The sequence below is a fragment of the Panulirus ornatus genome, chromosome 20 (genome assembly GCF_036320965.1).
Source record: "Panulirus ornatus isolate Po-2019 chromosome 20, ASM3632096v1, whole genome shotgun sequence".
NCBI lineage: Eukaryota > Metazoa > Arthropoda > Malacostraca > Decapoda > Palinuridae > Panulirus > Panulirus ornatus.
The window spans coordinates 3,379,390-3,393,441 of record NC_092243.1 but is presented as its reverse complement, the minus strand read 5'-3'; the positions used below and the strand labels follow the sequence as shown (position 1 = coordinate 3,393,441).

General features: G+C 46.1%; 1 protein-coding gene across 6 annotated transcripts in view; it reads right to left on the bottom strand.

The window, feature by feature from the left end:
- The window catches only part of klar (klarsicht), a 353,898-nt gene that overhangs the window by 317,378 nt on the left and 22,468 nt on the right, over positions 1 to 14,052 (bottom strand). The window contains exon 1 of one of the 6 annotated variants that reach the window (XM_071674534.1): positions 1,127 to 1,257. The exons of the other annotated variants lie outside the window; for them this stretch is intronic. Coding sequence (XP_071530635.1) covers positions 1,127 to 1,251 — 125 coding nt within the window. The 5' untranslated portion in view covers positions 1,252 to 1,257. Of the gene's footprint in view, positions 1 to 1,126; positions 1,258 to 14,052 lie in introns of those variants that run through there. 6 annotated transcript variants of the gene reach the window in all.

The following is a 14,052-nucleotide window of genomic DNA, read 5'->3' as shown; positions in this document are numbered from 1 at the left end:
TTTACAAATCATCAGCTATCTAACAACTACGTAAATAAAACAGTCGACCTGGCGTATTCCTGATCTCCAGAGTAACATACTTCTGAAATGTCAAGGTGTTCCCTTCACGCTCGGAACATCTGCTAACATTGTAAAATCCTTCCGCTGGACCACGACCCTTGCTTGATAACACCATACACAAAACTGACATAGCCTGACAATCACCTCTATTCAACTCCCCTAATGTTACAATCTGATTCCATAACAGAATAATGATCGTTCAATGGCAAAAACTCAAGGGAAAGAAACAGTGAGACTGGTTGGCTGGTTATCTGGGCTCTAGACCTACCGACTTGCCTGGGCCATCAACGTCAAGTCTTAACCACCAACTGAATATCTTGAACACCTTCTTTCAGGGGTCCAAGATATTTCTAAGATCTTACACGATCTCGCTGCAAATAGGGAAGATCGTGGTGCTGGTGAAACACCTGTGTGTGTGTGTGTGTGTGTGTGTGTGTGTGTGTGTGTGTGTGTGTGTGTGTGTGCGCGCGAGATGCCGGTAACACCGTGGCAACATTCACCTATACAAATGATAAAGTTCTCATTTGTTCTTCATGTTCTTCTGGTCGTGAAGTCCATAAACAGGCCGGTTCCATCATCGAGCTCGACGGTGCGACCCTCGGGTATGATGGCCTGGCCTCTTGACCTGATTTTCAGTTTAGGTCAGAAGTCAAGCCATCAGACAGACGTACACACACCTCCGGGGCCGCATCGCCATGCTCGAGGATCATACAATCGTGCTTCATAGTCGTACTGTCACGCTTAAGGAGTTACCCTCTGCTGGCAATACTTTAGACTCTTCTAATATCACGCATTCAGTAAAAAAAAAAAAAAAAAAAAATAAATCATCTTAATTTCTTAATGTCCGACATTAACCTTGCGTCTCCCTGACACGAATATAAAAACAAAAACTTCTGCAGGCACCAATTTGAGTCAACGTTAGTTTGGTGCACACACACTGACTGCGGCCCACCACGGTGGGCTGCCACATCCTGACGTGCGGCCCACCAGTTCCGGAGAAGGGCATGGGGAAATAACTGAAGACAAGATATACCAGGGTAAGGAGAAGAGACGGGGTGATACTTACAGACAAGTGAGGATGACATAGTGGAGGATGATCTCGAGCACCTTCTCCACCAGTGCTGGAAGGAACTCCTCGCTGATGGTGAACACCCTCCACCAGTAGCCCTCTGCACGCCACATCTTACTCATTATTCACGACGTATAACGAGCAGTGTGATCCACGACCATTTTCCTTCTCAGTTTTCTGACACTAAATGAGGGTAATCACTATAATGGCTTTCGTTTGGTTCAGTTAAGGGGTGAGTGTGTGTGTGGGAGGGTGACGACTACGCCTCGTTAGACGAGACAGCAGGCGGCTCAGGCACAGTACAAGCACACCTACAAACACACGGCCCAGGCGCTACGGCCTGACAAATGAGAACAGCTGGTGCGCGCGCGCGAGAGGCAGTCATCTGAAAGCATTTCGCAATTTACTCACAACAGGGGATTCGACCGAGACAATGGAAAGTTTCAGTCGAAGGCGCGTAGCTTCACGCAATAACCCCTCTGGCCTGACAAGCACACTGGAATTAGAATACTCTAAATATCTTCACCTCTCTGTGTATTTTCTTTATGTGTTCACATGAATTGAGCATCGTAACGAAATTGGTACATACATCGGCCCGTAACACGGACGGTACACCGTGACACCTCAGCTTCCTCCACAATGAGGCACTCGGACTGGATTCATGATCGTGTTCATTTCCCACGCAGCTGTGCCCCAACCCAACCAGCACCACACGTTACACTATCCTCAGCCCACTGTACATGGTCGTAAGTTGCCCAGAGTTCAACACACAGCAAGAGAGCCAAAACTACGTACGGAGGCAACGCTCCGTAACGTCTACATATGTAGCCTAACCCAACAAACATCCTCATCCTACAGACCAATTATTTCAAGTTTTTAGAAAAAAGAAAAAATATATATATCAAAACTGGTTACATCTAACCAACAGAACTAAACGATTGTTGAAATAGGTATCTTCTTCGTTACGTTCTTATCATCATAGCATCTACGAGGGGGCGTCGTAAGTTCTTATCATCAAGCCATCTACCGGCAGACATAACACCAACATCTGCCTGTGCCAATGACCCCAGGTGACCTACCGCCAAATCGCACACAACCAGAGCGACTACGCCCAAGCAGCACGATAAAGAAGCTTCATCACTACACCCACCACGTCTGACGTCACACCTTCGCATGACACGACACAGATACTATGACAAATCACAGATTCACAAGGGAAACTATTACGCCATGAGTATGCAGAAAAAAAAATATATATTATAGTACGCTTAACTCCTACATCTGTATGACAGTGGGGACCGTGAGATCCTACAGAATCCTTCGCTTCCACAAGGATGCGGAAGGACACGGTGCAGAGGCAGGTGGGAGGGAGGAGACGCGGCAGCTGATGGGCAGCGAGGCGTAATGACCACACGATACAACGCGGATCTACCCAGCCCCGCCCGAGTTCCTCACAAGACGAGTCAACAATATTCAAGAACTAAATGGGAGTGTATTTTCTACCTTACGTAAGTCTCAGGGTCTGATCTTCACCCCCCGGAGCTCCGCCAGTTACTAAGCTCCCTAGGGGAGTGTCTCAACCAATGTCAACACTCAGTGGTGCAATGCATGACGGGATAAACCCATCGCAAAAACCAAACAGGCGAGGCAGTACGTGCGACACGACCAGTCCACCCCTGACGCACGAGACGGCGGGATGGAGCCATCGTCACCTCAACGCGTGACCGGTCGTACCAATCATATGCCAGTCTCTCTTGTGTGGCTGAACCACTCATTATTACGCTAGACAATATCAAGAAGTAATGCAGCACCTGCGACACGACCAGCCACTACCAATAAATTACGGGCCAGTGAATGAGACCATCGTAAAACTGAACGCATGACTGGTCGAACCAATCACATGACAGTCTCCCTGTGTATGTGTGGTCGAGCTACTCATTACAGAGCCAGACGTCATCACCGAATTGGCGGGAAGCGTCACCTGCACTCGACGACGGCTCCCTCCCCGTGACCAACGAACCACCACACATGTGACGTCCAGAACAAACATTACCTTAATAATCGCAACCAAAAAGTCACAACTGTACACCGTAATCCTAAGGTCCATCCCTTACCTTCCCATTCCCCCACCACCTCCCCCACAAACCAGAACACAAGAGCGTACCATCGTAAAAAAAATATATCGGAGCCCGTCGGGTCCGTCAGTCCTGTACCAGAATAAAGATGTGCTGTGGTGGGCCGGGGACCCGCACGCAACTTGACTATAACAAGCTCGGCTGGTGGGCCGGTCCGCCTCCGCCATGACCAACAGCTGACGACAAGCTTCAGCCATAATAGTGAGGCAAAGGAATTACGGGGGCGCCCCACGAGCCCATGTCGTACCGTGTAACACCAGCAATAGCCCCTGGGTGGGGGTGGGGGGTCGCAAGGGATGACAAAGGGTGACCCCCCTTGCATGCTCTGTCATATCTAGCGACCGAATTATTTTTTTCCCCCCCTTCCCGCGGACACAATGACGGACACAAGGCAGTAATTACCCCGGCCTCCCCATCCCCCAGGCCGGACATGAGAGGGGTAATAATCAAGACCCAAATTTAGAGCAGCAGGGTTAAAGGGGGGGGGGCTGGGAGGGGGGGAACTCAATTGAAAGATCAGTTAAAATGACTCCGCTTCGGAGAACGGCAGCAGGGTGAGAGGTCGCGAGCCGCTAGCCGAAGACAACCCGCTGGATGTACACACGATGCCCCCGGCAGAGAGACGCCCCAACACCACATCAACACCTGCAGCCACATACATCTAGCTTCTCCAGCACATACTATGTTATCAGGATCCACGACCTCACGGATCAACACAGGGGTCCGTCCGACCACCACCTGGCACTGCTTGAGAACCTTCCACCATCACCTAATACCATCTAGTACCACCTCATATCACCACATGAACACCATCCAGTACCATCTGAGCACTTCGCACCACCACCACCACCACCACCAGAGAGTTCGAGTAAGAACTACAACAACAGTAACAGCAACAGATCCTCCGCCCCCCCACTACAGCAGCTGAAGAAGGTGATGTAGCAACGCAGCAACATCATTAACAATAATAGCACCCGCAGCACCAGCATGGGGAAGGAGCAGCAACAAGCTACAACAGAAGTAACATCCCTCAGGAACAAAAGATAACAGCAGCAGCAGCAAATGAAACGGTACAAACGGCAACATCTGCAACACTGACAGGAGGGGCCGAACCAATAGAAACAGCAACAGACAACTGCACCCTAAAGGCAACAAAATCCAACACAGTAGCAGCTGAAACAGTGGGAAAGGTAGCACCAAAACAACGGCACCCTAACAGTGACAGCGGCCACACAGAGAGGCAGCAGCAGCCAGTAGCGTGACCAGAGAACAACAAAGGAAATCACCATTAGAGCTCAAGAACACAACTTTCCCAGGCACCAGCGGCGGCCAGCAGTCTCCTACACCGCACAGCCACGCCTGGAACATCCTGCCGGCCAGGCGACAGCGGCGGCCGGCAGCCTCCTCCTCCACCACTGCTGGGCCATGGCTCCAGCGGCGGCCGGCAGCCTCCTCCTCCACCACTGCTGGGCCATGGCTCCAGCGGCGGCCGGCAGCCTCCTCCTCCACCACTGCTGGGCCATGGCTCCAGCGGCGGCCGGCAGCCTCCTCCTCCACCACTGCTGGGCCATGGCTCCAGCGGCGGCCGGCAACCTCCAACACCGCCGGGCCAAGTCTGGATCGCTGAACACAGGAGTCGTTCCGGATTGTATAATTAACCAGCGTTGCCTGATGCGTCAGGTTTCCGTACGGCAAGGGTCTTTATCGTCACCTTCACGTCCAAGTGTCATCACCAGTCTGTCATCGGCGACGGGAAACTATGGGTCACACGATGAGCTTCCAGCATAGGTATACGACCTATGACCTTCACGCTCTCAAATAATCTAAGCCCTACATCCTTCACCTCCTCCCCTATCCGAGATAAAAAGACATCCCCCAACTTGCCCCTTTTGGTTGTGGGTCCATCCAGACGCAAAGAGACTACGTTCTACGAATCTCAAAAGAATGATCCTAAGAGGAGGATGCAAGATAAAGAGAATTCGATATCATACGGGACACTGCCATTACTGCTGCCCAGTATACTGTCTGAAGGTCAGTCAGGCTGGCTTTGAGTGATGGGGCGTGTTATATATATATTTCACAGCCCCAGTAAATTTACTGTGACTGTGGCGTAGTCATTCTCCCCAATGATAGGTCGCCAGTCACGTCACCATCATTACCGCATATCACGGTCACCACTGCGAAGACGCCGCTAGTGAATCACCATACGTCCCTACCACTATGACCATCAGTGCGACGCCTACTGATCACCATCACTGAGGCAAGTTTGTCTCACCATCGCACACGCCAGTTAGTCAAACAATGGCAACGGCGTGTTACTTCCAATCATCACCAGGACGTTAATCAATCACCATTATGGCAGAAAATCTCGTTCGCACCATTACCAAGGCGCGGGTCACCATCGCAGAGCAGCGCGTCGCTGCTCACTATAACCAAGATGCTACAGCGTGCATGTCACCATTACCAAACGACTGACGACAGGCCATTTACCCGGGCGTTGGCCAATCGCCATCATGAAAGCCCCGGTCAATCGCAACCAATGTGTTACACTACCGTCACCATCAACTAGGCACCACTCAATCTCCATTACAGTGTGCCAACTGTCTGTCAGTCACCTTGACCCAGCCACCACATCATTATCACCTCAGTGCAACACTCCCGTGGTTGCAGCGCACTGCAGGACGTCAAGACTACGTTATATTACGTTGAGTACACCGAGATCATCTCATACAACGTCCTGATTACATCACTATATGCGCATCAGGATACATTATTACGATACTACAATACGTACACCGTAATTACGTTAATATTCGCTGCGTCCTCATTATACCAGTGACAAGTATATATATATATATATATATATATATATATATATATATATATATATATATATATATATATATATATATATATACACCAGTTAAGTCCTTTCGAATATATATGTGACTGAAAGAGAAGAGAAGCATGCAGCAATATTATGAGAGAAGCAAAGCAAAAATGACTTGGGCAGAAATATCTTAACTTTACAAATGATCAATTTCTTGGCATCATCTGCGACTCTTACACCGCAGCCCAATACAAATGTCATTAGTGTGTTTGAGAAATGGAACTCGTCCAGACACTTATTCTTGTGGCACACCACTTGCTACGCCTAACCACTCTTGAGGACTGACCGATAATCACCACTCTGTTAACGACCAGTCAACTGATTTGCTAACCACCTACGTACCACACCATATATATCATGTAATTACCCATTGCCAGTGATATCTTAAGCGGGATTTCATCGAATGCTTTCTGAAAATCTAAACATGACAACAACAGCTTGAAGTCAACTGTCACATTGCAAAAAGCGAGCAAATTTTTTCTTCGGGAACGACTTCGTCAAAAACCATGCTAGAGAATCGTTGTTTTGATCCCAAAATGATGGTTTTGGAATGATGGTTTCCATAAGTCAACAAACTACGTATGCAAGCTAAATGGATAATATATAATATAATTCCCGTGCGAGGCTTCGTTACCTTTACTGGATATCGGCGATAAACAAGCAAGCCTCGTATTCCTCTGGAATATTCCCTGCAGCGGTGTCACTGAACTCTGCCTTCTCGAGGTTACACGGCGAGCGAAAAGTCAATTTATGCGAGGCTATGAGAACAGTCTCGTCAAAAAAAGAAAAAAAAAAGTTTCCATGCAACTGAATGCAGTGCAGTTTTGGGCTGAAAGAGCCTTTAGAAAGGTCCTGGGACACAGCCGGGTTCTTCCAAAGTAGGTACTGGGGCAATTATAAAATAATATAACTTGCAAAAAATATACTGAAAAAAGCTCGTCTTCACCCATAAAATTTTTTTTCTAAGATCCGCCGTTAAATTCATTTTCACTCCATTTAATGCTGATAGCATATTTCTAGTGCTCAGGAGTCCAGAGGAATCTAAGAGGTTTTAGTACAAGCTGAAGCCTTAAGGAAAACAGGAAGGTAAATGGCTCTAGGGCTTAGCGACGTAGGGAAAGAAACTGGTAACACATCTGCCTATCCCTGAGTTACCAACGGTCCCAAAGTAACAAGTTACACTAACTTGCCGAGAAGTTCGTCATCTATCTAATAGCGGGACACACAAGCAGCCTGTTCTCAGGAACAGAAATAGAACCAACAATGCGGAGTGGGTGACGTGGCTGAAGTTTTGAGGTCAGACTGGGAGAGCTGATGAGTCGGACTGATTTTGAATCGACTGTCAAGATTGCAGAGCTAGAACCTCCTCAGATGTGACAGCATCACTAAATGAAAGGACGGCTCGATCATTAGTAAAACCGGAGCAACTATTCAGAAGAATTAAATATATGGCATATGAAAAACAAATCCCAGTTTCTCAAGGAAAATGTGGCTATACACGGAACGTGGGATTTCCAAAATGGATCAGATTCTACGTTGATAACCAGTACGTTTACTTTGTTGAATGACGAGATTTACACACATCAAAGGAATTAGAAATATTGTGAGAGATTTTCAAACGCAAAATGGAAAGAAATTCGGTTTAATTTGGTTTAGTCTAACCCCCTCCCCTCCTAGGGAAACCCTGGCCAAATCTACAAAGGCAGTTGTTACGAGACGAGACGAGACAAAGGTCGAGCAGATGATGATGTAGCGGTATTGAATACATTTGGATGTTATTCAAAAAATATTCATAAATATATTGAAGAATGTGAGAGACAGGAGAGATCCCTGAAGGACGCCGCTGTTGACAGGTTTTGAGGGAGAGGTTCATCCGTGAACAATCACGAAGACAGATCAGCCAGGAAAAGTAATGTGAAGGAAGCGAGAGTGAGGAAGGGAAGTCATAACTGGGCAGCCTGGAGGTGTGTCAACGATACCACACCCTCAAAAGGTTTCCATGTATATATATATCAAGGCCTACGACACAAGATTCCGCAAGTATCTCTGAAATGATGACGAAAGATCGGTATAATAACGATTTTTTTTCTTTTTCGTTAATTGTTTTTTTTTTCCCCTTGGGGGATGGGGGTTGTACATTACACGAAATTTCTGTAACCAATACATGTATCAAATCTGTGAAAGAAAACTGTGTGTGTGTGTGTGTGTGTGTGTGTGTGTGTGTGTGTGTGTGTGTGTGTGTCAGACAAGATGTTTTTATAAATGTCAAATGGCAAATGTTGGGCGGATAAATATATAAAAGCTCCAGTAGAAATTTGATAACGCGGTTGAATTAGAGAATAGTTCAACATTCACGGCCGCGGGTGCTACCACACACATGACCTTACGATAACAGTGGTGGAGGAGGCGGAGGAGAGCACCCACCCCAGTGTGAGGTGGTGGTGGGTATGATCACAGCAACTTTCCCTTCTGCTTCGTCCACAACGTAATAACTCCGAAGTCCGGGGAGCTCGCCGCATCACACGCTCCACTAAGGTATTCCAACCATCCCCCTCCCTACCGAGCACGACGTTATGACTCTGGCCAATGGTCACGCCACCGCACTCACGCGGGGTAAGGGGGAGGGGTCTCGTTTGCAAGGTGAGAACACTAAAAAAAAAAAAAAAACTAACGAGACTCCAGGTCTCCACAAGAGGAACTTCCACGATATACTGAATGGTCGACGGGCATATCATTACGTCAGCTTGCTGCATGCAACATACAACACGTGGATCATGGTACAGTAACAAGTAAGAGCATTTCAGATACCTGGGAGTGGATATGGCAACGTGGAACCGCGCGAGGTTTCACTGGATGACGGAAACACGTCGGGGAAAAAAAAAATGTATATTTGGAATATGAAATGACAGCACGACCCAGATGAGTATGAGAACGAATAAAGGTAACAGTCCGTAACAATCACATGCGAGTTGTGAAATTAGTTCGGCTAATACTGGGCTGGAGGAATAATACCATGGCAGTGAAATGATTTATATATTCACTTCTTTTAAAGTGACCAACATGATACGTGTAAAAATGCCCCAAACATGGCCATCTCGGGTGGAATAAAAAAAAAAAAAGGTATGAGAGAAAGAATGAAGAAATATATCAGCACTCCTCGCATATTTGCAAGCATGATTCTTAAAAAGGCGGAAACGTTATAGGAGGGAAAGAAGAAAGGTGAAAATTACGCAGCTTAACTGTTAGAAGAAAGGCATCTTAACATCCTCGTATGGTTCGTCTCCACGCAAAAACCATGGGGAGCAAAGCCGACAGACGCAAACCACGGGTCCAAACCTTTTGGTGGCAGACTCGCAAGAAGACAGCTGGATACAGGAGTGGCCTAAACAATACACAAGAGGTGTTATAAGTAAACTGTTAGTTAACCCAAGGAGCACGATGGTACGACCCTAGAGCAACGATGGTACGACCCTTGAGCACAACGGTGCGACCCTTCAGCACGTTGGAACGACCGTTGGGTATGTTAGCCTAGTCTTTGATCACGTTCACAGCCAGATAGCATGAGATATAAATGCTATTCCTGGAAATCCAAGGGATATGAAACTGGGGGTAAAAAATAATTCAATCATTCAAAAAAGTACGGTAAAGTAGGATCGCAGGAATGGAAACCTAGCGAGTCGATGTATTGTATCCACTGCACGCTCTACACTTACCCCCACCTACCCCTGGCCATGTGCTCTTCGCCCATCCTATCATTGTACTGCTTTCTCCACGTAAATTCAGACAAACACTTTTAAAACTATATAGCGAATGGGTGAGGTGGAGTGAACGTCGAGCGGAGGTGGGCCATGGGAGGGATCCGCAGGCGGAGGGAGGAGCTGCGCTGCAGGAATGTGGCAAGGACGGACACCCGTTGAGATCTTATATGGCTAACACCGACGTGTCTACTTTCGTATCCTGACATACGTGGAGTCTCGTTAATCAATCTCTTCTACAAGGCATGGAGGTCTTTCTATACTTGCAGTAATACCACCTTTAATTGTCTTCAGAATCAGGTCAGAGGTCAAGATTTCACACCCAGCGGGTTACGTTTTTCTAAGTATTTTAAGACTTTTCATCCATTTTTTTTTTTCTATTGGGTGGTTGAAGGAACGCAATTAATATCACAATACTCGTCATTTCACAATATCTCAGAATAATTCTACATAATCTGTTTCTAATTCAATAACAGTCGTAGAACGAATAAAAAAAAAAGTATAATCTATCATTTGCAGGCAGCGACACACTACAACATTCCGATCGCGACCCAATCATTCCTCTGTTCGATAACCAAAATACATGTGAATTTTCCGCTTCGGCGACCATCACCATTCTTCGTTTTTCACAATCAACTTTCTATATCTATAAACGACATTGAAAGTGAAAGCCAAGGGTACCACACCATCCAAACGGATCAACGCTGTCATGTGTGAGGACCGACTGAACGACATACAAAGTGCTGCTAGAGTAATGGCGGGCATGAACCATATGAATGGGTGAGCATTGAAAAAAATAAGGACGGTTGGTGGATCTCGCTTGACATTGGCGGATTTACTGACTCTGGATAGGCCTTAAGCCCGCCAATCAAACAAATATACGTATCCGGTAAGCGAGTCATGAAAATTAGTATGCTTAATACACCTATAATCAAGCACTAGCATTCCTCTATAATAAAACAGCATATCGTTTTCCTTTCATTATGCAGCCTATCATTTTCCTTTCACTATACAGCCTATCGCACCTAGTCAAACGTAAATGTCATGAGAGGCAATAACGGGCACGGGGGTGAATGATACACTTCAGAAAGCGCACAAGTGCACGTGAAACTCACCGCGGATCGAACACAGACAACCGATACATATCTATCAAGCCATCTGAATCGACTTTCTCTCTCAACGCGCTTTGCAATAACTGACAACGCATGTATATATTAATGATGATAAACTTCTGAGGCGTAGGTTCCACGTCTCGTGCCACGCACGTGTGTATACGTGCAAAAAAGAAAGAAAAATATTTTAGAGGTAAATATCATAATTCGTCAAGTTGCAATAAAATTTTCATGAACTGCAATAACTTTATCGATTCTTTATATCATAATAAATTATGTAAGTTCACAGCGACTATTTCCAAATTAACCAGTAGTCTCACCCGTTTATAATAGTTTATCAACTGACGATAAGATCATTACACGAAAGTGCACTTGGCAAGTTATCGTGTTTTATGTTCCTCGTGGTTATCAATATATATATATATATATATATATATATATATATATATATATATATATATATATATATATATATATATATATATATATACCGCACGATTATGGCAACATTTAGTGCTTACTTCATTATTAATAACTGAAAAATAATAATGTCAACTCTTTAACGGATTGAAGACAAAGATGTTCAAAGCATTCTAATCCCTTGAGCACTATGGTTCGACCCTTAGAAACGACTTCACGAACTTTAAACACGACCTTTTGAGACAGGTCAGAGACCAAGCAATCATAACTAAAAGGTCGTACTTTTTCCGTGTTCAAGGGTAGTACCGTAACGTTCACTGTGTTCATATATTTGTATTATGATAGTCGTGGCTTCGGTAGCAACCAAGCATCCCTCATATCCTCTGCACATCGTAGCATAACAGCAGCAATGTCACTCTCGTAAGTCACAGCACCATTCATTGCGCCCGGGGCCGTGTGGCACCAGACAAGGTGCCCAGGCACAGCACCTGTCCAAAACCCAATATTAACTCTTAAAGTTATTTCTACGCGTATTGCTTTGCTGTGCTGCTACTAATACCGGTACGGTCCCTCGAATACTCTTCGCAGGTGTAATGGAACGCAGGTTGTTACATGCTTACGAAAGCTGAAACAGAGGTAGACATACGTGCGTAGAAGGAAGTAGATCAGAGCTAAATATTTGTGCTAACAAAGAAGTAGACCAGAGAAACTCGCTTGTGCTGACGAAAGTAGACTTGAGGAAGATACATGTGCCGACAAAAGTAAAGTATAAACATATCTGTATTGACAGAAGTAGAAGAAAGGTAGATAATTAACACTCAGAGGTAAACCAAAGGTTGACAATGTTGAATAGAAATAGACCAGAGGTTGATAATGGTGCAAGCATAAAAGAATCTGATATTGTGACAACAAATAAACCAGAGGTAGATACTTGTGCGGACATACGTACACCGGAGGTAGATACTTAAGCTGAATTAAGAAGAGCAGAGATATTTGTGCAGACGGAAGTAGACCAGAGGCAGATACGTCATGCCGACAGATGTTAACCAGAGATGGCCACTTGCTGACAGAAGTGGACCACAGGTAGATACTGATGTTTAGAGGTAAATCGGAGGTATATAAATCGGAGGTAAACTAAAATATTCTTGTACAGACAGAAGTAAACCAAACGGATGTTTGTGCAGGCAGTAACCATAGGCATATACAATATGTAAATATGTAGTCAAAATCAAACTGTAGAGATAAACGCCCAAACAAAGGAAGACCAGAAAGACATATAGGAAAACTGAACCAAAAGGTACGACAATGAGGGGTGGGGAGGGGGCTACAGAGAACCCACTGGTCCCAAGTTATTCTCAAGTCAAGCCGTCATTATGGCGCACCACCGTCTTGTACACAAAGTTGCGGTGGCGGCCTAAAACCACAGCTGGTGCTCCTAGAGCTCCCTGGCGAACACCCAAGACGACGGTAACGGCTTAGTAAAGGATAGGAGACTATAGTAAAGGATAGGAGACTAAGTTCCTGCTGGTGGTGTAGGCCTCACCAGGAGGCTTGGTAGAAGAAAACCCACGATCAAAGACGGCTGTGTCCCGCCCCACCATGTGTTCCACACCAGACGAAATGAAGCGTCCGAATTCCTCAGCAAAACTTCACGCTTCTCTTCCGCAGCTGATGCAAGCCACGTCATTAATTACCACTTGCATCGCCACGGTAACTACTCCCCTAACCTCACCTCCATCCTTACTATCCTCTGCATTATCATCTTCACTGCTAGACCCAGCGAGGGGTACCACCCCGAATGACTGCTCTTGTTAATAACCTTCCTTCCAGGATGTTCTAGACGTGTAAAAAGATAACCAAAGAACGTATTTATGCTTCAACATGAGCCAACCAATATCAGCGTCAAGTGAACAAGTAGGTAGAAGCTTTCATTATAACTTTACCGAAGTTATGTACGCAGAGGTAACGATTTAGATAATTTAGATACAAGAGGGAACCATGAGTGGTGGTGCAGTGTCATGGGCGGGGATCTCTCTCCCTCACTTTCTCCATCTCCGCCTCCATCGCTACACATCACGTTCGTACAGGCCGCCGCACCACAACACACATGGATCTAACACCTTCACAGCACACTAATTCACTTCACACAGTGCATATCGCCTCATGATCATCAGTTATATCAAAGTGTGCATTAAACACTAAAGGTTCTTTTAACACGTCCAGATTTTCAATACAGACGCCATCGGACGAGTCAAACGTTGAAGGTGGCGAAGCCGCGTTAACTGCACTACAGGAGCAACACTGCAGCCCACGGGCGGGCCTTACGTGCAACAAGTGTTCCACGCTGTACACACACTCGCTGCTGACTGGCTGAATAATACTGGCGGGCGCCACGTTACGGCAGCCTCCAGTAGTTCCAGGCTTGCAGCGCAGCCGCTCAGCTGATACCGTTACTCATGACAGATTCGGCGCCGTCGCTGCTGCCGCTCAAACCCAAACTGTCGTACGCCTCCAGAATGTGAAGTACTATCCTGTTTCCCTCCTATGTAGCAATCTTGTTTAAGGACGTTAATTACACAGGGAAGAAAACATGGCAAGGGCAGGACAGGGG